The 26,446-nt window shown below is 46.4% G+C and overlaps 1 protein-coding gene across 1 annotated transcript in view; it reads right to left on the bottom strand.

Moving 5' to 3' along the window:
• The window catches only part of LOC149325195 (uncharacterized), a 73,984-nt gene that overhangs the window by 10,578 nt on the left and 36,960 nt on the right, over positions 1 to 26,446 (bottom strand). Inside the window, exon 3 of the mRNA XM_089562743.1 lies at positions 25,858 to 26,067. Within this exon, the coding sequence (XP_089418869.1) occupies positions 25,858 to 26,067 (210 nt within the window). The remainder of the gene's footprint in view (positions 1 to 25,857; positions 26,068 to 26,446) is intronic.

Here is a 26,446-nt window from a genome sequence, read left to right as displayed (position 1 = left end):
TTTGTTGAACCTAGAACAGCTAAACTGTGCTCATCTGCAAAAAGCACAGTATCCTTTATTCACCTTAACATCCGTTCTCTGGCAAAAAAACATGATGAATTTGCTCTTTTCATTGAACAGTTTTCTTTCCGATTTAATGTTATCATGCTAACTGAAACTTGGTGCACAACGAGCAACTGTGCGCCTTTGCTACCTGGTTATAATAATTTTTTTATCAATCGAACCGACAAGCGTGGTGGCGGCGTTGGCATGTACATTTCTGACAGTTTATCATGTGAGAAGGTGTCCCAGTTTACCGATATCACCAAACATTATGAAGCACTTTGTTTGCAACAAGAGAGCACTCTTTTCGCTGTCGTATACCGACCTCCTTCAGGCGATGTTAAAAGATTCATGGACTTTGTGGATAACCTACTCGAATATGCATCCTTCGAACGATTGCGGCTAGTTCTTGGTGGAGATTTTAATATTAATGTTACTGCAGGTAATACCTCTTCTACTGAACTGAACAACAAACTTGCAGCCTGTGGGTTTCAAAACGTCATTAAAACACCAACGCGTGTCACATCAACAACTGCATCGGTTTTGGACCTATTGATTACGAACAGCAACACACCAGTAACCGCAGCCGGAACCGTCAATTGCAGCCTGAGTGATCATTGTCCTGTTTTTATGGCTTATTCAGACGTCGCTGTGGGTCGCAAACCTTCTCGTTCAAAGTTCATTTTTCAATCTATAAATGACACCAGTCTCGATGATTTTAGGAACAAAATTATTAGCACTGACAGGTCTGAGGTTTTTGCAGAAAGTACTGCAGATAAAGCATACGACACTTTTATGACTATTTTTTCTGCCCATTACAAGGCATGCTTCAAACTGAAATCTGTTAGGCAGCGTCGATCGATAAGAAAACCTTGGATCGGCATCGAGCAGGTAAAAATGATTGAAGATAAAAATAAGCTTTTCGCTCTGTTCTTAAAAACGCGTAAGCCTTCCATATTTGCAGAGTTCAAGAAACTACGCAATCGAATCACATCAGAACTAAGGAAAGCCAAAGTGCAGTACTTTCAGCAGCTGATTCAGGATGCCTCGACATCTCGTCCTGATCGGATCTGGAAGATTGTGAACGACGCACTCGGCCTGCGTACAGCTGCGCCTAATCAGTTTCAGATGACTGTCGAAGGTCAACTGCTTACTGAAGGTGCTCTAGCAGAGCATTTCAACACCCACTACATAACTGCCATGACTAACAATGCTGCTCCTTCTGTAACGTCTTGCGTCCTTGAAGACAACCTCTTGAACACTGTTTTTATGGTGCCAACTAATACAGCTGAGGTTTACAACATATTTACGTCACTAAAGAACAGTAAAAGCCTTGACATAGATAATATCCAGGTCCGACCGGTCAAATACGTCCTCGACGTCATCTGTCCAGCCCTCGTACACATTTATAACCTTGCTTTGGAGACGGGTTTTTTTCCACTAAACATGAAACGCGCAAAAGTTTCAGTTATATATAAAGGTGGCGACAAAAATGATGCTGCCAACTACCGACCAGTGTCAGTTCTCCCAGTGTTTTCAAAAGGTCTTGAAAAAGTTATTCTGTCTCGTCTCGACCCCTTTTTTACCAAGCATAAACTTCTTTCTGAATGTCAGCATGGGTTCAGAAAAGGGTGCTCTACCGAGTCTGCCCTTTTGATTCAAAAGGAATTGGTACTCAAAAACATGGATGCAAATAAACTAACGCTTGGGGTGTTTGTAGATTATAGCAAAGCTTTCGACTGCCTCAACCATACTGTTCTCCTTAATAAACTGTATCACTATGGCATTCGGGGCATACCCCATTCACTCTTAAAGTCATACCTTGCAACACGCATGCAGTCTGTAGTTATCGATGGCAGTCTGTCGTCCTTTAAAGAAATACCATGCGGCGTCCCTCAAGGCAGCGTTTTGGGACCGTTTTTGTTTAATATCTATGTGAACGATGTGGTTCGTATTGATAAGCATGTCAAGTTTGTTTTGTACGCTGATGATACCAGCTTGTTTTTCACATCAGATAATAGTTTTCACCTACTGCATACCGCTAATGAAACTCTCTGCAAATTGCTTGATTGGTCGAGCAAAAACTGTTTAAGAATAAATCCTAAAAAATCAAAAGCCATTCTGTTTGCTTCAAAAAACAAACCAGTAAGTTTGATTGGCGGGCTCCGCTTGGGCAGCTCTACAATCGATATAGTCAAAGAGCACAAGGTTTTAGGAGTGGTACTATCGCACCGTATGACTTGGGATGCGCATATACAGCAACTGGTGAAAAAACTCTCTTCCGCTGTTGGCTTAATACGTCGATCTCGAGATATTTTTCCAACCAACATTAAACTTCAAGTTTTTCACTCCGTCTTTCGGTCGCACATTAACTACTGCACGTTAATTTGGGCCACGACTACTAAAAAAAACATAACTATACTACATAGGCTCGAAAAGAAGGCTGTTCGTTGCATTGCTAATGTTTCATACTTTCACCACACTCATGACCTCTTTACTCAGTTCAAGTTGGTCAGTATACAACAGATTTACGATTACCGTCTACTATACCTGCTGTACTTCTCAAGTGTATCTTACCAGCAGTTCCTGAAGGAGCTGTGTACTCTTACTTTGCAAACTCGCACATATCGAACCAGAGCGTCTGAGGAATGGTATGTACCGCGGCCACGCACTAATTATCTTCTGCAAACATTAACGTACAACGTACCATTTCTATTAAACAAGATTAAAACACAATTTTCTGGTTCCATTGCCCTAACGCGCACCGCATTGCGCAGCATGTTTGTTTCTGGGCAATTTTCTAAGACTGTTATATGATTTTGAGTGGTAATTGTGAAATTGGGCATACAGAGTGAGTGTGTGTGTGTTTGCCTTCTCATCGGGATCTCATGGGTAAAACGCTTTATGGTACTAATTTTTATTCGTTTGTTGCGTAGTTTTATTGTAGGGCACATTGTTCTTTTGTGGCGTAGTTAAGTTGATGAATGAAGTCCGTGTATTCCATTACAATATTCACTTGCATTTTAACTATTGTACTCAGTAAGACAATGTATGTATTCTGTTGCACATTTCATTTGTATTTGAATTATTGAAGTGTATATGAAGTCGCTGCTGCCAAAATGGTTCCCTGACCTAGTCAAGCTGTCCTCACAGCTTTTTGTCACGGAAGCCATCAACATTGTAATGTTGAAAATAAATTTTGATTTGATTTGATTTGATTTGACCAAGCTGTTGTCCCCTTCAGATACCATGTGCACAATTATGGACATAAATTACACTAAGGCTACTACACATTTCTCTGTTTCAAACCAAATCACCACTCCTCATGTAGAAAATGGGTTGTTTTACATTAGCTGGCAATAGTTATCATGACAGTTTGCAATCACAGCTTTTAACATAGCCATGAAGACAAAGTTTGCCACCCGCAATGTTTTATACTTGTTTTTGACAAATGTTGATGTGCGTCTGAATGGTGATGCTTTGGACAAAATGTGGTTTATGCCTGTGACAGACTAACAGCTGCTTTTTCTGCATTACAAGGGTAGTTCTTTCTCGAGACTTTTGTAAACTATACAGGAGGGCGTATCTTCTTTCGATAGAAGTGGCAAGTGAAAGAGTTATGGATAAGAGCAGCTGCACTCTCGTTGTGCCATTTCTGAATAAGAGTCGGATGTGGCAGTGTTTTTTCTGATTTATATATTCCAGCTTTAGCACCCATCAAAATTTATTTTAATGCCTCGTACTGTCGTGACCAAGATGTGTTAGCAAATGTGACCGCGTTTGGGATGCATGCCATATATGGGCATATGCCAATCAATAGCCAATAGATATTTAATCCGGTGCAATCAAAAGACATCGGAACATGATATAAAGGGATTTCATGATTACATCATTGTACTTAATGACTACTTGGTAATTAGTAGTAGTTAAGAAGTAGCATCTGGAACTGCACTGTGCCTGTACCTTAACTAACACTACTTAATCAGTGTACTAGTTAAGGTCACATTAACTACCACTAACCATACATTAACTAGTATCACAAAATGTGCAAGTCATGCATAACTATCATTAATCATCATTGTCAGATGTTGAGTTGAGTTTATTGGCGCATAAGCAACTAAGGCTATCATGCGCCAAGCTCAACGTATAAAATTTGTTTTATATAGATGTTATACAAAAGTCTAAATGAACGGCGGTGTAAAGGGCCTAAAAAGTTAATTCACGCAACCTAGTAAAAACGTAAGACAAAAGTTTAGAAGTGACTTATGGTAAAAGCTTTAAAGAGTGTCGGATACCTCAGCAGCCATCCTATGCTGGGCAAGGATCTCGACGTTCCCACCCGATGGAATAGGGACCTCAGCCGTCTTCTCAGGAATGAGAAAGTGGCTGAGGTGTTTCAAAAACAAGTAAGGCAAGATGAGGTGTGTCAATAAATTGTCAAGCACGGGGTTAAATGCATGTTTCTAGAATTTATGCGTTACAGTTGTTGTAACCTTTAGTTTGTTTAGAATATTTGCTTCTTGTAAAAAGTTAAATGTGCAGGACAAGTCGACAAGTGCATTCTCTCCCAAAACCAGTGATGGATGAAAAGGGATTTTTTCATTGTAAAACCGTGTGAAATGTTTCTTCCTCAGTGTTTCGAGCTTTCGACATGAGTATAGCAAATGGTTTACGGTGAGATCGTCTCCGCATGCGTCACATATAGGTTTGTCTTGTTTTGTTAGTATGAAGTTTTGTGTGAAGTGTGTGTGTCCTATGCGAAGACGGCATAAAATGACTTCCTTAATGCGTTCCTGGTGAGTACATGTTTTCCATTCGCCCAACACAGGCTTAACCAAGTGGAGTTTGTTATTTATTGTATTATTCCATGTTGCCTGCCATTTATCCCTTAGTTTAGAATGTACTAATTTCATGTAATCTTTAAAAGGTAAATTTACTTTCTCGATTTGTTTGTTCCGGGCTTGAGCTGCGCATACATCTGCTCTTTCATTCCCTTTTATACCGACGTGACTAGGGACACAGCAGAATTTGACGTTTAGTCCGTGGGCAGTGGCTGTTATTATGTTGTGTATGATGTCGCCGAGTAGTGGCGTGACTGCATTTCTGATGTGAAGCGCTGTGAGTACACTGAGCGATTCTGTGAAAATAACGCTGTTGCTTATGTTCTCGTTTAATATTTTCTCTACCGCAACGCAGATGGCATAACATTCAGCAGTGAAGATGGATGCACACTGCGGAAGTCTTATTATTTTTTCCCATCTTCCTTATACTACGGCACTTCCAACACAATCGGCTGTTTTTGAACCGTCAGTATAAAAAGTTTCAAGGCCACTGTACCTTTCCTCGAGTGCGAGGAATTCTTGGATGATGTGTTGTGAGGGAGTTTGCGCTTTTCGGAACTGTGTAAGCGTGAGATCGCAGTCGGTGTGAAAATTATTCCATGGGGCAAGTGGGTCCCGTCTTTGAGCCATTTTAGGTAATGTGTCAGCTATGTCAAGATTCTGGCATATCTCTTCGAACCTTAAAATCAGAGGCCTGGTAGCTTGTGGTTTGTTCCCGAATATTATTCCAGAGGGGCACTTTGTTACGATGAAATAACAGATGTGTTTTGGTAAGGATCTCACTTTGAAAACATATGTACAAGTAAGGGCATTTCTTCTGACTTCTAGCGGTGGTTCATTTGTCTCGACGTAGAAACTGGCTATGGGCGATGTTCTGTAAGCGCCGCATGAAAGGCGAAGGCCTGAGTTATGTGTGGGGTCTAGTCTTTTCAGATATGATGGCCGTGCTGATCCGTACACTACGCATCCATAGTCTAAGATGGAATGTGTCAAGGAGCGATAGATGTGTAGGAGGCATGCTCTATCAGACCCCCAGTGTTTTTGAGAGAGTACTTTCATTATGTTCAGTGATTTAGTGGCTTTCTTTTTCAGGTTATTTATGTGGGGTAGGAACGTAAGTTTTCTGTCAAATGGTACGCCCAAAAATTTATGCTCCCTTTTCACAAGCAGTACTGTTTCATTTAGGTGGAGTGTGGGGTCGGCCTGTAAGCCTCTCTTCAGTGAAAAAAGAACGGCGACTGTTTTTTTGAGGGGAAAACTTGAATCCATTTCTTTCAGCCCAAATTATCAGTTTGTTTAACGTGAGCTGTATTTGTCGTTCACATGTTGAGAGGTTCGTGGAGGTGTACGCTATTTGAAGATCATCAACATATGTAGAATACATAATAGACTTTGGCTTTATTTTCACAAGAGAATTCATTTTCACAATAAAGAGAGTTGTACTGAGAATACACCCCTGGGGCACTCCATTTTCTTGACTAAAATTCTTCAAAAGTGTTGAGCCAAGGCGGACTTGGAGTGAACGGCCAGAGAGGAAGTCCTTTATGCAGTTTAGCATCCTGCCGCAGATGCCTAGATCTGCAAGGTCACGAAGAATACCGAACCTCCACGTGGTGTCATAAGCTTTTTCCATGTCGAAAAAAACTGCCAGGCAGTGTTGTCTGTGAATAAACGCCTCTCGTACTGTATTTTCAAGGCGGACTAGATGATCGGTTGTTGAGCACGCTTTCCTAAAACCGTATTGATGTATATCAAGCAGTGTACGGGATTCAAGGACGAACATTAACCGGATATTAAGAACACTTTCAAAAGTTTTGGCAAGACAACTTGTGAGCGCTATGGGTCTATAACTACCGGGGGAACTTGGTGGCTTTCCGGGTTTAAGGAAAGGTACAATTACTGCTTTCTTCGATGCCTCAGGTAGCTTCCCGGAGACCCATATTTTATTAAAAAAACTTTAAAAGTGCTTCTACGGCAGGTTCTGAAAGATGGGCTAGCATTTGGTAATGTATTTGGTCTGGGCCGGGTGCAGTATGTTTACCGGCAGAAATTACTGTTTTGATCTCTTGCATTGTAATTAAATTATTGTAGGGTTCATTTGTACCACAACTTGTTGGCAGTCTTTGCTTCTCCGCTGTGTTTTTGTGTTTTAGAAAAGATGCTGTGTAGTGTGATGAGCTGGAAATGGTAGAAAAATATTCGCCTAAAATACCTGCCTGTTCTTCTAAACTCATCTGTACACCAGGAGCTGACAGAAGGGGGACTGTGAACGGAGATTAGTTGCCATTTAACTTTCTGACCTTCTCCCACATTTGTTTAGACGTGGTCGAGCTGTTTATTGATGAAACGTAATTTTTCCACGAAGATTTTTCGGCACTGCGACGAATATATCGAGCTTTCCCTCTCGCCTTTTCAAATTTTATAAAATTCTCCTGTGTAGGGTATCTCCGAAAAATGCCCCAGGCTTTGTTTTGCTTCTTTTTTTCTTCTTTACATTCTTTTGTGTACCAGTATTTGTGATTCTGGTTTACTATTCCTGAGGACTGAGGAATAGCTTGGCGTGCAGCGGCAATAATACAGTTTGTGAACAATTCGTTAAGTTCGTCTATACCCAGGTCGTCAGAAACTATTTTATCTAAGCTGGCTTCTTCACAGAACAGTGCCCAGTTGGCCAAGTGCAGTTTCCGCCGTTGCGGTTTAGTTGGGATTATTTCGGGTGAATGTGCTAAGCTAATTAGTATTGGTAAATGATCGCTCCCATATGGGTTATCTAAGACATCCCAATTAAAATCTGTAAAAATGGAGGACGAGCTGAAAGATAAATCTATACAACTCATTTTTCCTGAGCTAGGAGAATAGGTTGGCTTGCCAGTATTTAAGAGACAAATGTTATTGCAGAGCATAAAATGTTCAGTCAGTTGACCTCTAGTGTCGGTTTTCTCACTACCCCAAAAGCAGGTATGGGCGTTAAAATCTCCTATCATTAAATACGGTTCTGGTAATTGGTCTAAAAGGTCTTCTAAGTCATGGGTTGTTATTTTAAGATGAGGGTCAGTATATACGCAGCACACTGTAATTGTTTTAAATGTGTGTAGGATGGCTGCTACGGCTTCTAATCTAGTTTTAAGTTTGTGTTCACGAGCTGCGACTCCATTTTTAACTATTATGGCAACACCACCCGAAAGCCGGCTCGCCTGCTCTCGATCGCGGCGGAAAACTGTATAATTCTTAAGAAAGTTATTTTTTTGGGGACCTAAATTTGTCTCTTGTAGACATAAGGCAACAGAAGCGTGCGCTCCTAGTATGTCTTTTATATCACTGTAGTTGTTTAGAAGTCCCCTACAGTTCCATTGTATTATGAAAGCCATCTTAATTTTGTGTTTCTAAAGGGTGAAAAGGTAGATCAAGTTGTCGATGGCCCCGTGACTCGGGGCCTGTCTTTTTTTGACCGATCCAGGGAGCTCCGCCGACCGTCCGATGTGGACGGCACGGGGCTGTCCTGGGTCGTGTCCATCGCCTCTGGGGAGACGCTGGACGACCGTGCAGGAGGCATGTTGATTTTTGAGTTTGACCTCGACCTGTGGGAAGAGGTCTTGAGGCCCGCCGACCCGGGGGTCTGCGTTGCCTCCTTTGGGGTTTGCGGAGTAGCGCTAGCTACTCCACACGGGGGCGCGGGTGCCCCGCCACAGGCTCACTGCGTGTGGCCTGGACAGGTGCCGTAAGCCTGGTGTGGTGTGCCGCGCCCACGCACCACATCGGCGAAGTTTGTTTTTGCAGTGAAGGAGAATTTGTTTGTCTGAGCGTATTGCCTTCGTGCTTCTTTGAAAGAAATGTTTTGTGCAGTATTGAGAGTAATTATTTCTTTTTCTTTTTTCCATGAAGGACAAGCTCTGGAGTAGGCAGCATGGTCTCCTTCACAGTTTGCACACCGTGGGTTAGCAACACATTCTTCGGATTAGTGGTCCTTCGAAGAGCATTTTGCGCAAGTTTTGCGGCCGCGACAACTCTGTGAGCCGTGGCCAAATCTCTGGCAGTTGAAACATCTGCGTGGGTTGGGAATATACGGTCTTACATTTATTTTCAGATATCTGACTTCTATGCTTTCAGGCAGTATGCTGGTGTTGAAAGTGAGGATGAGGTGTTTCGTGTCAATTTCTTTGTTGTCCTTCCTGATCTTTATTCGCTGAACATTTATGACATCTTGATCGGTAAGGCCCTCAAGCATTTCTTTTTCAGAGAGGTGGACAAAGTCGATTTCAGATATGACGCCTCGGACAGTGTTTAGAGATCGATGTGAAGTAACGGAGACAGGAATCTCCCCTATGGACACGAGGTTTGAGAGTTTAGAGTACAGGACGGTGTCATGCAATTCGAGCAGTAAGTCACCACTGGCCATTTTGGATACCTTGTACCCAAGGCCCAAGGTATCTGTCAAGCACTTTGCTACCAGGAACGGGGATATCAGTCTTGCTTGTTTTTCTTCTGCATTGCTATGTACAACATGGAATTTCGGGAAAGTTATCTTTCTTTTCTGGAAAAAGTCGCCTGCATCGGTCCGCCCTCTTTTCGGAGAGCGATCAGGTTTTGAAATGGGGGGAGCCATAAAAAATTGAGGTTTTTCAGTCATGGTGCCAGCCACCCACCATGGAGCCCAACAAGGGGACGGGACAGGAACTTGAAAGCAAGTCCTGCCCACGCCAGCTGTACACCTTAACTATAACCTAATATGACTCAACTCAGGGTAGTTGGTCACACACGGTTAACCCTCGCCGCCAGGAAAAAGAGGAAAAAACGAAGAAAAGAGGAGGAGACAGGAGAGTTGTAACAAAAAGATAGGAAAGTGAAAGATAGAGGGGAGGATAGGAAAAGGCGACTGCAGATTTCCCCCGGTCGGGTCAGGCCGGAGGTGCCGTCTACAGGAAGCTGGGGCCAAAGTGGTGTGTTGCCTCCGCCGAGGGGCCTTAAGGGTCCAAACGCTCGGCATCGGCTCAACCACCAGGATCCGCTTTTCCCCGGACACGGCGATGCCACGCACGGCTAAGCGCGGATGCTCGGGTCCGTGGTGACGCATTGTTCACCATCATCCCCCTGCGGGGATGTCCCTACGGATGCTCGGGTTAACCCCGTGGTGTCGCCACTCACCAACGTCTGCATGCTGCAGACGCCCCCCTGCGGGGACATTGTCAGATGTTTGTAGAAGTTTCCTATACATTGTGTCCAACATTGCAAAGAGGTCCATCACTTGCCAGGTGAGTGACAGGACATGATGGATGGCATTAGAACAATAGTAAAGACCAATTAACCTAATTTACCTTCCTAGGCAGACCACATACATAAAGAAAGCAGAGTAGGAAATTGGTCGAGTTGGGGAATTGAACCAGGGTCTCTGGAGTGAGAGACGAGCATGCTAACCACATACTCAACACTTTTCCTGTACTGCTTTTGTTGATGGTTGTACTAACTACAGTAAAGGTAATTGATCAAAGTGGCCTGCAAAACTGCAGTGATTCTTCGTCATGCACGTATCATAAATACTTTCATTCTTTCACAATTCTTTGACCTTACATGAACATTTGTGCAAGTTTATGAAAGTCCTCCAAAACATGTGCCACTGTCATGCTTTGGCTGAGCATTTGTAGTTCTCAAAGAAAGCGCCTCTTTTTACTGCGTGCAGATTGATTTCAGTGAGCTTTATTTGGCTGTGGAATGCAATTTTATACAAATATGTAATAAACTATTACTTCTAACACAGTGTATGAGTCTGTTTATAGCAGGGCTCTCTGGTCTCGTTTTCTGGATCTATAGCAATGGTTGAATGAACTCATTTGCTGCATCTAGGACTGAAAGTGCAATTTTTAAAACACTGAAGAATATTTACTGTCATTGTGTTGCCATAAAACGAAGTTTAAAGTTTATGCACATTTTCTTAAGACACCAGGATGCTGCATCTATTTTTTGGTGCCTTAATTGCACTGCACACAATCAATTTGCGTCACCACCTATTGGGGGATTTCCCCATAGGTAACGGAGGCTTCTCAAATTTCCAATTTATTTGCCATGCAAGAGTGTGTTGTGTAACCACAAGAGTTTTAACAAATCTGAAGTTTCTGAGAATGTACCTATTAATTCTAGGCAGTGCATACCTGGGTTTCATTGCATGCATTGTGCTACTTGTAAAGCGCACGTGGAGTGTACATGCTCGTACTGACAAGGAAAATGATCTAATTCTTTGAAACCATCCAGTGCGTTCTTTCCCAGCTACAAGCTAGCAAGCACCCCACAATAAAAAATATGTAGCGCACATAATTATTTTTAAGGGGTGGGATATGGTTTGGTTTGGTTCACTGGGGTTTAACGTCCCAAAGCGACTGAGGCTATGAGAGACGCCGTAGTGAAGGGCTCCGGAAATTTCGACCACCTGGGGTTCTTTAACGTGCACTGACATCGCGCAGTACACGGGCCTCAAGAATTTCGCCTTCAAGAAATTCAGCCGCCGCGGCCGGGATCGAACCCGCGTCTTTCGGGACAGCAGCCGAGCGCCGTAACCACTGAGCCACCGCGACGGGGCAAGGGGTGGGATATCATAGGGCTTAGTGAGGTTGGAGGACAGATGAGGCATATACAGTACTGAAGATCGGGCACGTACTTTGCTATCGTGGATTAGCAAAAAGACGAGAACTAGGCATGAGATTCCTCATCAGTCAGAATATAGCTTTTAACATAGAGGAGTTTTATAGCATTAACCAGAGGGTGGCAGCTATCGTAATTAGGCTTAATAAGAGGTATTAGCTGAAGGTGGTACAGGCCTACGCGCCTACATCAAGCCATGATGACCAGAGCGTTGAAAGCTGCTATGAAGACGTGGAATTGGCGATGACCAATGTAATATCACAGTACACTACTGATGAGCGACTTTAATGCGAAGGTAGGCAAGAAGCAGGCTGGAGACCAGGCATTAGGCGATAATGAGATAGGTTCTAGGAATAGCAGGGGAGAGTTATTAGTAGAGTTCAAAGATAGAAATAACTTATGGATCATGAATACCTTCTTCCGCAAACGAGCCAGCAGGAAGTGGACATGGAAGAGCCCCAGTGGTGAGACTAAAATGAAATAGACATCATACTACGCGCTCACCCTGGCATCGTAGAGGTTGTGGAGGTCCTCGGAAAGATCCGTTGTAGCGACCACAAAATGGTATGGTCTAGTATTAGCTTAATTTTGAAAAGGGAATGGAGGAAATCAGTGAAGCAGAAGTCTACTAACGAGTTAGCATTAAGAGGGGAAGTAGAGGAATTCAGGATTTTGCTCCAGAACAGATTTTTCTTTTTAACTGAAGATGATGACCGTAATGTTGAAACAATAAACGATCGTTTCACAGATATCTTTACGGGGTGCGCCGTAGAAATAGGCGGTAGGATGGTTCGACAGGATACCGGGAAGCTATCTCAGGAGACTAAAGATCTGATTAAGAAACAGCAAAGGATGAGGACGTCTAACTCCATACACAGAATAGAACTAGTAGAGCTGTCGAAGCTAATAAATAAGCGCGAGGTAGCCGACATCAGGAAGTCTAACATGGAGAAAATCGAGCATGCTCTAAAGAGAAAACTAGGCATAGGTAAAAACCAGATGTATGTGAAAGAGACAAAGAGGGCAACGTCATTAGCATTATGAATAAGATAATTAAAGTAGCCGAAGAGTTTTACACAAATCTATACAGTAGCAATTGCAATCAGAATGTTACTGAGAGAAGCAGTAGAGCACAGCAATGGGACATCCCGCCAGTAACGAAGGAGGAAGTAAGGAAAGCCTTAGGAGCAGTGCAAAGGGGTGAGGATCAGGTGGTGAGGATCAGATAACAGCAGATTTGTTGAAGGATGGAGGAGAGATTGTGCTTGAAAAACTAGCCACCCTGTATACACAATGCCTTGTGACCTCGAACGTACCTACAGCTTGGAAAAACGCTAACATTACCTTAATTCATAAGAAAGGACACATTCAAGACTTGCAAAATGGCAGACCGATCAGCTTACTGTTTGTTGCCTACAAGGTATTTACTAAGGTAATCGCTAATAGGGTCAGGACAACCTTAGACTTCAATCAACCAAATGATCAGGCAGGCTTTTCTAAAGAATATTAAACAATAAACCATACTCACGCTATCAATCAGGTAATAGAGAAATGTGAAGAATATAACCAGCCCCTATATATAGCGTTCATTGTTTACGAGAAAGCATTCGACTCAGTAGAAACCTCAGCAGTCATGCAGGCATTGCGGAATCAGGGTGTAGAAGTGTTATGTGAAAATATTGGAAGATATTTAAAATGACTGCACAGCTAATATAGCTCTTCATAAAGTCAGCAATAAAATTCCAATACGGAAAGGTGTTAGGCAGGGAGACATGATCTCGCCAATGCTATTCACCGCCTGCTTACAAAAGGTATTCCGGGGCCTGAAATGGGAACAGTTGGGGATAAGAGTTAATGAAGAGTGCCTAAGTAATTTGCTACTTGCTGATGACATTGCCTTGCTAAGTCACTCAGGACAAGAACTGCAAAACGTGATCACTGAATTAGACACACAGAGCAGAACGGTGGGGCTAAAAACAACATGCAGAAAAACAAAGTAATATTCAACAGTCTAGAAAGAGACCAGCAGTTCGCAATTGGTGGCGCGGTACTGGAAGTAGTAAGAGAATATGTATATTTAGGGCAGGTAGTGACAGCTGGTCCGGATCACGAGAGGGAAATAACTAGAATAAGAATGAGGTGGAGCGCATATGGCAGGTTCCCTCAGATCATGAATGGCAGTTTACCAATATCCCTCAAGAGAAAAGTATACAACAGCTATATCTTACCGGTATTCACCTATGGGGCAGAAACGTGGAGGCTAACAAACAAGGTTCAGCTTTAATTAAGGACAATGCCGCGAGCTATGGAAAGAAAAATGATAGGTGTAACGCTAAGAGATCGGAAGCGGGTGGAGTGGGTGAGGGAAGAAATGCGGATTAATGACATCCTAGTGGAAATCAAGAGGAAGAAATGGGCTTGGGCAGGGCATGTTATGCGAAATTAAGACAACTGCTGGTCCTTAAGGGTAATGGAGTGGATACCAAGAGAAGGCAAGCGTAGCAGGGGGCAGCAGAAGGTTAGGTGGGCGGATGAGATTAAAAAATCTGCGGGAATATAGAGGGGCCGCAACTCGCGAAGGACAGGGTTAATTGGAGAGACATGGGAAAGGCCTCTGCCCTCAGTGGCGTAGTCAGGCTGATGATGAAGAAAAAATGCTGTGGTCATTGTCCAGGAAATCTTTCAGAGGTGAAAAAACTCCACAGACACACCAGAGCTGGGACATGATTGAATTTTATTCTGTGTGCGCCCACTGTGGAGCACGTGAGCTTCAATGCAGGTGAGCGGCCACCCTATTCCCACAAACTATTTAATCTCATCTGCCCACCTAACTTTCTGCCGCTCACCCCTGCTACGCTTGCCTCCTCTTGGAATCCACTCCGTTACAAGACTCCTCACGTAATGCCCCGAAAGGCCCTTTGAGATACTCATAAATAAATAAATTTTTCTTAGAATTTTGTGTTCTGTAACTTTATAATTTTGCGCTGTTTTGTATCCTCTGGCTTTGTTTTGTCCCTTCCTTCGCTAACACACAATTGTACCGAGGACATATTTGCTTACTTATTTATTCCAATACTCCTAATGACCCCCAAGAAGGGGGTACTGCAAAAGGGGGCGGGGAGGGCTACATGAAATAACTGTAATAACGATTTGCGAGAATTCTAAATGCAGCAGAAATTTAAAAAATTGGCTGAAGGCTTAGCTTGGTTAAGCCTGGCTGATTGCGAAAGCAATAACATCTGGCTGCGCTTGGTTCTGCTGGTAGTTTCGTTTCTCGAAATCACGCGTAGCAGACTCGAACTCGCCAACTCTTATCTCTTGTTCTTCACGTCGCTGAGCCACGATGTCACCGTCTCGAATCAACACAATGCTCTGCTATTTCTTCTTGGCTGTATACTGCACTCTTCTTTTAGCAAGCCGCTCTTCTTTCTGTTCCGGCGTTTCTTCCGCACGGCATTTTCTTCGCTTGTGATTATATCGCTCCGCACTACTAATAGATTCTTCTTCGGCATTAAGAAAAATCAATGAAATTAACCAATTCATTTAATTAATTAAATTTAATTCAATAAATTAAATTAATGAGGCTCCATCCATGAGATCAGTTGGGCTCCCAGCTCTCCTCTTGTCGTGACGTCACGCGGTCAGGTGGTAGCGCGCCGCAGCTGCGCCGGAGCGAAGGATGACCAAGGAGATAGCGCCACCCAGCGTCGGTTGTGGGGCAGAAGACGAAAAAGCACGAGTAGCGTGGGCGGAGGAGAACGGCGGAGCGGGTGGAAGAATATTACGTGGCAGAGAAGAGAAGAGCGCGGTCGATGACGGACGTGGACGAGTTCTGCTGGCTCCCCGAGTTCCGGGCTTGGGCCTCAGCCGCAGACGTCCGGGCCACCAGACCTGGACATCCGTCGTCGAGAGCCTCAGCCACCAGACCCAGGCGCCACTCTTCTCCGTCCATCCGTCAGCTGCTCTACACGGGCCGCCTCTGGCGCCTACGTGGCGTACCTGGGCTACCTGACCTGGGAACCGTGCCGGGAGCCCACAGACACTGACGCTGCGGCAGCATTGAAGGCCAACGTGGGAAACGCCGGCAACTGTGCGTCGACACTGGGATGCCCAAAGACTGCCTAAAGACTACCCGACACCCAGTCCTCCCAGCTCGATGCTCGTGTAAGATTGAAGTGTGGCTCTCCTTTTTGACTCTTTTCTGTACTTTTCGCGAGGATTTTGTTCTGCTCTCCCATTTGTTATTGCTTTTGTTGCGTTGTTCTCTTGTCTCTTTGCTCTTTTCACTCCAATACCGAAATTAGAGTTTCCTTTCCTACAAAAGCCGCCTCGTTTATTTCTTATACCTTTGATGAACGCGTCCTAACGCGTAAATTTAACCTGCAATCTTTCCACTTCCTCAAAAATTTGGCGTCCGCTATGACAGGACGAGGTGGGTTTTTATTTCTTTGCCTGTTGTGTTAATTTAGGCACAGTATAAGCGCTTCAGAGTTCGTTGCTTTAGGCGAGCGCATGGGCTTGTGCGGCGCGGAGTTGCGAGCGTGGGTGGAGGACGAGCTTCGTAAGGCACGGGGAGAAACGCTGAGCGTAAAGCTACGAAGCAGAGATTGGAGTTAGAGCGTGAAGCTACGAAGCAGAGATTGGAGTTAGAGGCACGGAATTTAGAGACGGGGCGTGAGGCTGCGAAGGAACGTTTGGAGTTAGAGGCGCGGAACTTGCAGCTACAAATAAGGCTCATGGAGGGTGGCGCAAATCCTCCAAATGACCGTGGAGAGCGTAGGGTCGCACCGGCCAGCTCCATTAACCCACACGCACTCATACCACAGTATAATGAAGCACGGGATGACCTCAATGCCTACTTAAAGAGGTTTGAGCATGTGACCACGGGGTAGGGTTGGCCAAAAGTAAAGTGGGCAGCGGCGTTGAGTTTGTGCCTTGGCGGTGAAGCACTTGGGGTCTTCGGTCGGCTCTCGCCCGAGGATTCCGTGGACTATGACAAAGCGAAGCTTGCCTTGCTTCAGAGGTTGAGGTTTACCGCGGAAGGGTACCGAGAAAAGTTTCGCCAGAGCAAGCCCCAGGATGGCGGAACGGCCTCGCAATATGCTGCGAGGTTGTTTAGCTTCTTTGACCGTTGGGTTGAGATGCGGGGTGAAGGCCGCACATTTGAGGTGGTTTGCGAGATGGTCGTGAGCGAGCAATTCCTGAATAACTGTCATTCCCGTTTAGCCCTGTTCTTACGTGAACGAGAGGGCAAGACAGTTCGCAGTCTGGCGGAGGCTGCCGATGATTTTCTCGAAGCACAGTGGCAAAATAACTTGTTGGTCTTTAAAGAGCAGGGGGAGCACACCATAAATAAAGCCAAGGACGAGGTTTCAGGTTCACAATCCAGCCTTCGGTGTTTTCTTTGAGAGAAGACTGGCACAAGGCGTCGGATTGTCGGACGAAGCCGAAGCAATCGTATTGCATCTGGTGCCGCGAGGTAGGACATGATGCCCAGTCATGCAGAGCTAAGAGACCAGAAGACCGTCAGGCGTCCGCATGTTGCATGACACCTCGGTATTCGCGTCCCGATAACCCTGCAGAGGTAACGCGAATAGAGGGCCAGTTGGGTCTGCCCTTCCACCCCTGTGGAAGCTGCTATGCCCGGGGGGCACGGCGAGGTGTTCGGCCAGCCTGGTTCGGTATTACGGGATACAGGCAGCAACGACATTGTGGTGCGTGAGTCCCTTGTACCGGCAGCGGCACGTACAGGGAAAAAGGCTACATTATTCTTGGCCAATGGGACCCGTGTAGAAGCTCCGGAAGCGGAGATGGTGATTTCTTCTCCATACTTCTCGGGTAAAGCCATCGCGTGGTGCTTATCTACACCCCTGTACGACATCATAATAGGCAATGTCCCTGGCGCTAAAGCTCCATTCTTGGTCGACCCGCTAGTTCTAACTGATCAGGCAGCTTCCCATGCCACGACGGGTTCGGCTGATGTTCCTTCCCTTACGGTGACGGCAAAGGTTTCAGAGAATAGCAAAAGCCCCACTCATAACACACTCCACTTGTCACGGCCGGAGTTCCCCCCCCTCCCTTCATCCCCCTACCCCTTCCCCTCGTCCCCAAGAGTGATGCCACCAACTAGCCAACATACGTCGGGACCAGTATCCCGTCCCAAGAATGTCCCAAAGTAATCAAGTCAAGTCAAGTTTCGCCTCAAGCAGGAAGAAGACCCGACCTTAGAGGTGTGTCACAGGAGGTTGGGGCAAACATTTCCTGGCAAGGGACAGACCGCCCATACTTTTCATACAGATGACGGTGTTCTTTTCCGAACATACCATGTGTGTGCCGGCCGAGTCGTTGAGCAAGCGGTGGTACCGAAATGCTTACGCACGCAAGTCCTTATGTTGGCGCATGAGAGTGCATTATCCGGTCATCAAGGGATACGGAAAACAATAGCTAGAGTGCTCAGTGAGTTTTATTGGCCTGGTGTACAGGGTGACATTAAGAGATATGTCAGGTCGTGTGATACGTGTCAACGGACTGTGTCGAAGGCAAGAACAGAGTGAATAACATCGTAGGACGGGAACATTTAAAATCATGGTGGAGACCGAGATCGGTTTGGAGAAACCGGTTTCACAAAGGAAAACGGAAGTACTAGCTGAAAGAGTTCTCGGGACGGTGAAGTGGTTTGATGTGAAGAATGGAATACGGAAGAATGGAGCCCACACCTGTTCTTGTTGATATTGTCTTTGTTCATGTTTGTTTTTGAGTGTCCGCTACCTACTTTTTATGCCTTTCGTGATTCTTCGCACCTCTATGGACGCTTTACGTTGACTTTTCATATACTCTCTGTGCTGTGTGTGCGAATGTCTGTGTATGCTTCGAACATTGACGACCGTCGTATTGTGTGTGGTGTGTAGTGTGCGCGCTGTGGTGTGGTGTTCTATGGTGCGATTGTCGAACACGTCTGGGGTCGCTCTTCTGGACTTGAGTTCTTTCCCTTCGAAAAAACTTCCGAAGAGGGGGCCTTCTGTAAGGAGATAGTGCCACCCAGCGTCGGTTGTTGGGCAGAAGACGAAAAAGCACGAGTAGCGCATGCGGAGGAGAACGGTGGAGCGGGTGGAAGAAGATTACGTGGCAGAGAAGGGAAGAGCGCGGTCGGCGACGGACCTGGACGAGTTCTGCTGGCTCCCCGAGTTCTGGGCTTGGGCCTCAGCCGCAGACGTCCGGGCCACCAGACCTGGACATCCGTCGTGAGCATCTCAGCCACCAGACCCAGGCGCCACTCTTCTCCGTCCATCCGTCAGCTGCTCTACACGGGCCGCCTCTGGCGCCTACGTGGCGTACCCGGGCTACCTGACCTGGGAACCGTGCCGGGAGCCCACAGACGCTGATGCTGCAGCAGGGTTGAAGGCCAACGTGGGAAATGCCGGCAACTGTGCGTCGACACTGGGACGCCCAAAGACTGCCTAAAGACTGCCCGACACCCAGCCAGTCCTCCCCGCTGGATGCTCGTGTAAGTGTCAAGTGTGCCTTTCCTTTTTGACTCTATTCTGTACTTTTCGCGAGGATTTTGTTCTGCTCTCCCATTTGTTTTCCTCTTGTTGCGTTGTTCTCTTGTCTCTTTCCTCTTTTCACTCCAATACCGAAATTATTTTCCTTTCCTACAAAAGCCGCCTCGTTTATTTCTTATACATTTGATGTACGCGTCTTAACGCATAAATTTAACCTGCAATCTTTCCACTTCCTCACAGCCTCCATCGATGAGAGGAGTTGGGCGCCCAGCTGTCCTCTTGTCGTGACGTCACGTGATCACGTGGTAGCGCCACAGCTGCGCCGGAGCGAAGGATAAACCTCCATCGACGGCAGCAAAGTGCAAGCAGTATTGCTTTCGCAATAAAACATTGCAAAAAATACGCCAAAAACACCAATATCTGAAGCAAAATCACATTCAATGAATAAAATTAATAAATAAATCTTTGGTGTGATGCAATACATAGAGTGCAGCGAGCTATGGAAAGAAAAATGATAGGTGTAACGTTAAGAGAACGGAAGCGGGCAGAGTGGGTGAGGGAACAAACGCGGGTTAATGGCATCCTAGTCGAAATAAAAAGGAAGAAATGGGCTTGGGCAGGGCATGTAACGTGAAGGCAAGATAACTGCTGGTCCTTAAGGGTAACGGAGTGGATTCCAAGAGAAGTGTCAGTCGCTGGACGCCTTGATCGATCACACCCGTTCCAACTGAACACGTTTATTCAAGGCATATCTCGGATACATGATCTCAATCACATGACGGTCGGAGTCGCTCTCTCTCTGCTGCTCCCCCCCTTTCTCTGCCGCCCTCTCTCCAGTCCCGTCTCCGTTTTCACGTGGCCGCTCAGGTGACGCGCGCGCGCCGATCCAGGTGGCCGTGGTTCTCACCTTCTAGCTCTCGTGATATCGCCTAGCTGGCGCTAGGCGTCCGGAGATAGTGGGAGACTCGAATGCTTACACGACCGGGCTCCCAAACATTGCGTCCTCGCAATGGTGTAGACCCTGTCGCTGCTGCGTATTATTGGGTAATATAATCTTCGAGCCACTTAGGCGGTTTCCTTAGGCGCGTTCGGCGATCTGAACAGTCTTCCGGTGGATCTTCGAGTTCTCTTGAGCGCGGCGAGTCTTGCGTGAACGATTCTTGTGCTTCCTGTAGTTCAGGTGATGGTGTCACCGCGCTGTCTTGTACATGGTAGTGCTTCAGTTGTCTAGCTGTGGCAAGTCGGGTATCTTCGTAGCCGTTTTCTTCCTTAGCGATGGTAAACGTGTCTTTGTTTACATGAAGAATTCTGTATGGCCCGTCGTAGAGAGGTCCCAGCTTGGCATCTCTTGCTCCTTTTTGGTACCATACTTCGTCACCTACTTCGAAATTGGATAGGCGGTGTTTAGCGTCGTGCGTCCGTTTCATTTTGCGTAGATAGGCCGTTAATGTGGCATTGGCTTGCGCACGTTTTGCTTCGATGTCGTCAGTTGGGTCGTGCGGGATGTTCATTTCGTTGTCCAGTTGCTTGCGTGGGACGTAGTTGAAAAGCAGTTCGAATGGAGAGAATTTTATTCCAAAGTGAGGCTGGTTGTTCCCCTGAAATGTTGTTTCTCTCATGTATTCGCTCCAGTGGTCGATGTCGCCGTTCACGTTTTTTCGCAGTGCGGACAAGATTTTGCCGTTTGCTCTTTCGACAAGACCGTTTGTTTCCGGAGCATAATGTACTGTGAGGCCGTGCGTGATGCTCTTCTCGGCAAAGTATCTTTTTGCTGCTCTCGACGTGAAAACTTTGTCGTTGTCCGTTATCACGGTCTTCGGTGTTCCAAACGTGAGAACGATATCTTCTTCGACAAAACGTAGTACATGTTCCGTTGATTTATCAGGTACGGCACGTGTTACGACGAATCGCGTTGTCACGTCAACAGCGGTTATAAAATATTTGTTGGAGTCCTGGGAATTGATGGGTTCAACGTGGTCCATTGCGATGGTTTCGAATGGGTTGGAGGATGGCATACGGGGGTTTAGTGAACCAGCTTGCACTCCCGTCTGCGAGTTGAATCTTTGGCAGGTTTCGCATCCACTCACGTAGTTTTCAACTTCGTTCTTCATGTTTTCCCAGAAGTAGCGTCGCTGTATTTTAGACAGTGTCCGAGTGACATCGCCATGACCGTCGTTGTCATGGTACGATTGGAGTACATCTTGTTTCAGCGATTCGGGTATTATAATGCGATGAATCTCCTTTTCTCCGTTATTCGTCACGTGTACGAGTCTATCGTTGACAAGCTTGTACTGTGACTTGCTTCCCTGCGGCTGCTGCGTTTGCTGAATGACTGATGCAAGTTTCGGATCGGTTCGTTGCGCTTTGTTTAGTCGATCATCCTCGGCTATGAGAATGAAAAAACTGTGGGCGTCTTCAGGCGTTCTTTATAAGGCGTCGGCCACTACGTTTGTCTTTCCTGATGTATGGCGGATGCTGAAGTTGTAAGACATCAGGTCAAGCACAATGCGTGCAAAACGTCTATTCGGCTTTTTCTTTGACATAATGTGCGAGACAGCCCAGTTGTCAGTGTAGATGTCGAAGTGCTCGAGTCCTTGTAAGTAATGGTGAAACTTGTCGGTGACGGCCCAATGCACTGCAATTGCCTCCAGCTCTGTTGAGTGCTTGTGCTTATCCGATTTCGGCACTTTCTTGCTTGCATATTCAATTATGCGTGTTTCGTTTCCGTGTTTTTGGGACAAGACTGCACCAAATGCCGTGTATGAAGCGTCGACATGCACTTCGGTTGGAAGCGATGGGTCGAAGGTAGCTAGTATGGGTGCTCTGATCAAACATTCCTTAAGTTTGTCCATGGCTTCTTGACATTCAGTAGTCCACGTCATCAATGAGTCCTTTTTCGTTAGTTCTGTCAGGGGTTTGGCGATCTTCGCATAGTCCTTTATATACTTTCGGTAATGCGATGTCAGCCCGAGGAAAGATCGTACTTCGGTTTTTGTGTTCGGTTTGCCATATCTTGATAAAGCTGCGGTTCTTCCCGGATCGATTGTTACTCCCTCGCGAGATATTATCGCACCAAGGAAAGGGATGGCATGGCAGGGATGGCACTGCGAATAGGCATTTTTTGAAGTCTGCTCTGAGTCCTAAGTTCTGTAGAGTTTTCAGCACTTGACTCACTGTCTTGATGTGCTGTTCCGATGTGTCCGTAAAGATACAGATGTCGTCCATGTAGACGATGACTTGGTTTCTGTCGATCAGCGGCTTTAGACCTTCGTTCATTACGCTCTGCATTGTTGAGGGTGCCGTGCATAGTCCAAAGAGCATACGAGTCGGTTCATAGTGACCATCTTCTGTCACAAATGCGGCTTTTTTTCGGTCTTCCTCACGAAGCGGAATGTTCAAAAAGGCCTTTTTCACGTCAATATTTGTGAAGTACCGCGATCCAGAAATTTTGTGGACTGCTGCGTCCACTTTCGGCATCGGGTATGCGTGTTTGACAGTTTTTGCGTTCAGGAAGCGATAGTCTACACACAGTCGTTTAGGAGTTGATTCGTGATGAGGTTGCTCAACCATGATGACGGGTGATGCATAAGGCGATTTCGATGGACGTATGATCCCTTTGTCCAGCCATTCTTGCGTTTGTTGCCGTATGAACGTTTTGTTGATTTCACTGGCGGTGTACGGCTGCATGCGAATGGGTTTGTCGTCGGAGAGCTCGATTGTGTGTTCCACGTGAGTGCACAGTCCGAGGTCATTCTCTGGGTATGTGAACACTCCAATGTTGTCAAGTAGAATGGATTGAAACCTGCCTGTTTCATCTGTAGTGAAGTCTTCAGGTTTCACTTGCGTGATGAGCTGAACGATTTCTTCACGGGATGGAAGTTCTTTGCTGCTTCTTACAGTTGTGACGTCCGTGATTGCTCCGCATGTTGTTGATGTCGGGCATTTGCAGGTGTCATTAGTCGCTTCGGAGTGTTCGACAGTTTTGTCTTCGGTCGGTGTCGTATTTGTCCCTTTCGTCCGATTGGGCGGTAGCTTTTGCGGAACGACGTTTTCTTCTGCTCCCCTCACGATCTCCTTTGGAATCCATTCCAAGCTGTGAATGCCGTTTGCGCATCGTTCAATGTAGTCATATGGTACGCACTCGCGCCAATCGGTTCCCACAGTTGCGTCGTATGGTAGGTCCTTTACGCATTTGACCTCGATTGTTGCTGAGGTTTTCCCAATCGTGATGCGTGCTTGCGTGACGCCTACTGGTATGTCGGATGTTCCGAAAGGTCCTTTGAGCAGAATATCTTTGTCTGGTGCCACTTCGAGGTTGTGCTGTGTGGCGAATGCATGAGACACTAAGGAGACTGTTGAACCAGTGTCCCAGAGCGCTGACGTTTCGATCTCGTTGATTTTTGCCGGTAGGAGAATTAGTTTTCCTGGTGATCCGCCTTTGACAATCCAGTTGGTGTGCTCTTCGCTTGCTCTTGCCTCTCTGCGGCGCGCTGCAGACTTCTTTTGCTCTTCGGTCCTCGTGTCTGGTTGGGGGCAATCTTTGGCTCGATGTCCCTTCGTTTTGCGTCTTGCGCAGGTGTCTGGCGGTAGACATTGGGTCTTCGGGTACGTTGCGCTCGGGGCTTCCACCGAATTTTTTTCAGGGAATTTTGAAGTCTTGGGGAAGGCTTGGTGTCTGGTGTGATCCTGCGATGGTCCAGCATCTCGTCGATCGAGCTGTTGAACGTAGTGCAAGAACTCACTTATGGTTCCGCGGCGGAGATCGTGGAAGGCAGCGAGCATGGGCTTCGCACTGTCTTGTCGCACTCCCTGAATGAGCCAGTCAACCACATCGTCGTCGGAAAGACCATATGTGCCACGTTTGATGCGTTGGAGCCGGGCGTACATGTAGTCGGTCATGCTTTCGTTTTCTCGTTGCACTCTTGCGTCAACTGATGCAACCCACTGGCAGAAGAGTAGTGGTTTGTCAAACTCATCTTTTAGCGCTGAAACCCAGGTTGTCCAGTCGTTGTACTGGTTGCCTGTGGTTTGATGCCATGATGATGCGCGCCCTCGGAGTCGTGATATTCCTGCATTCAAGGTTGCTGCATCGGTCCACGAGCAACGATCTCTCGTCGACTCCACTGATGTCTTCCAATCTTGAAAGTTTTCTCTTTCAGTTCCGGAGTAAGTCGGTAGCGTTCCTGTCAGATCAGGCGTTGTTGTTATTTGCAGCGCCGTGCTGTCGTTCAGCAGGTTAGATGATGTCATTTGCCGTTCCAGGAGTCGAGCCATCATCTGTAACGTAGTGTTGAGCACAGCGAGCTCCGTCGTTGCACTTATAGTTCCGGATTGCATCGTTGTTTCTGTACGAGGTGCGTCTGGCGTTGTCGACAGTCCGATTTCGGATGGATTTCTAAGCGGCGTTTGCATTCCGAAAATACCCGGGGTCCGAGGTTGTGTTGTCTGCAACTCCCGTGTGCCGTTTCCAGCTTCGTTTGGTATCGGCGTAGAGATTCTGGGTTTCGAAGCGTTCTCCCCGCCGGTCGCCACTGCTGGTGCACTTTCAGCTTCTCATTCAGTTGCTCGGAGTTCAGTATAACGTTTTCGGCTGCCGTTGGTCCGCTTGAAGGTCCGCTTGAAGGTTCGCTTGAAGGTTCGCTAAATAATCCTCGTCGCCATGTCAGTCGCTGGACGCCTTGATTGATCACACCCGTTCCAACTGAACACGTTTATTCAAGGCATATCTCGGATACATGATCTCAATCACATGACGGTCGGAGTCGCTCTCTCTCTGCTGCTCCCCCCCTTTCTCTGCCGCCCTCTCTCCAGTCCCGTCTCCGTTTTCACGCGGCCGTTCAGGTCACGCGCGCGCACCGATCCAGGTGGCCGTGTTTCTCACCTTCAGCTCTCGTGATATAGGCGTCCGGAGATAGTGGGAGACTCGAATGCTTACAGAAGGCAAGCATAGCAGGGGGCGGCAGAAAGTTGGCAGATGAGGTTAAGAAGTTTGCGGGGATATGGTGGCCGCAACTGGCAAAGGACAGGGTTAATTGGAGAGACATGGGAGAGGCCTTTGCCCTACAGTGGGCGTAGTCAGGCTGATGATGACGTAATGAACAGCTGCTTGAAATGCAGTAGTTCTGACAATGGCATGTGTGAAATTTGCAGCTTTAACCATGAGGTATCTTGCCGGAAAGGCACAACGCCTGTCGAGCTACTGGGTAGCATTCAGCATCTGTCTATGCGAGGATGTATCAGCGCACTGCTACAGAAATTGACAGAACAGGTGCTTAACACAGGTGCCAGTCCTCTCGGTTCATTCGTGTTTGCCTTCGTCTTTTTGCACTACCTCCTCTTGGAAAGACAAGGCACAAGACGGTAAGGACGCCCCAGTTCAAAGAGGTTCATGAAATATAAAATACACAAAACCACCACAGACAAAGACAAACCTATAGGACACGAGCATGTGCATCAGAAGTAATTGCAGCATTTTTTCTTGATTGACAACACACAGGAGAGTTAACACGTTTTGGCGGGCTAGTTGGTTAAGCATCTTGAATAAACAGTGCGAACGACGACAAGCACAAGAGACAAGGAAACGGACGACACATCGCTGCTTCGTCCGTTTCCTTGTCTCTTGTGCTTATCGTCGTTCGCGCTGTGTATTCAAGACACAGGAGAGAGCGTACCCTAATGTAAAAAATGGGCGCCTGTCCCTGTGGTCTGTTTCACTGTTCCCGCTTCATGCTTTTCAAATTCATTCAAAAACAGCTTGCCCCTTGGAACAACTGCAAGGGCTTCATAGGCCCCGTCTGCACACTTTGCAGAGAATAAACTTTTCAAAACAAAGTGGTACGTACCATAAGGTGTTCGACATTAGGAAATGCACACGCAGCAGCGGCAACGTCAGCTGCGTCCGGGGCATGTCCCAGTCTAGCCAGGGAGGTATCCAGTGTTGCTGCCAGCATGATGCGGGGGAAGTCCTTTGCTTTAGGATACGAAGCCTGGTCAGGGGCGTCGGCCAGTTGCAGGAGCGCTTGCACGAGCCCGTGAGAGTCGATGCGACGAACCTCGACACAGGACAGGCAAAAAGTAAGAAAGGACTGGGATGTAGAAAGCCTGGATAAAAAGTTTGAACGCTCCGACCTTGAAACAACAAGACTAATAAATTCAATGGCCTGGGTATTTCAAAATAACTTTTCTTCGGTGCCATAGCGATGAGCATGGGAATCAATTTTGACATCTGCATTGCAGACAAATCATCACAGAGACGTCGCAAAGTGAACAAGGGAGGGTTTACAAGGTGCTTGCAAACGCTTCAAAAAGAGGACTTGTCTTCATCTGGGCACATCATCATCATCAGCCTGACTACGCCCACTGCAGGGCAAAGGGCTCTCCCATGTCTCTCCAATTAACCCTGTCCTTCGCCAGCTGCTGCCAACGTATTAC

The sequence above is a fragment of the Amblyomma mixtum genome, chromosome 10 (genome assembly GCF_055824585.1).
Source record: "Amblyomma mixtum isolate Tamu chromosome 10, ASM5582458v1, whole genome shotgun sequence".
NCBI lineage: Eukaryota > Metazoa > Arthropoda > Arachnida > Ixodida > Ixodidae > Amblyomma > Amblyomma mixtum.
This window is presented reverse-complemented; position numbering and strand designations above follow the sequence as displayed.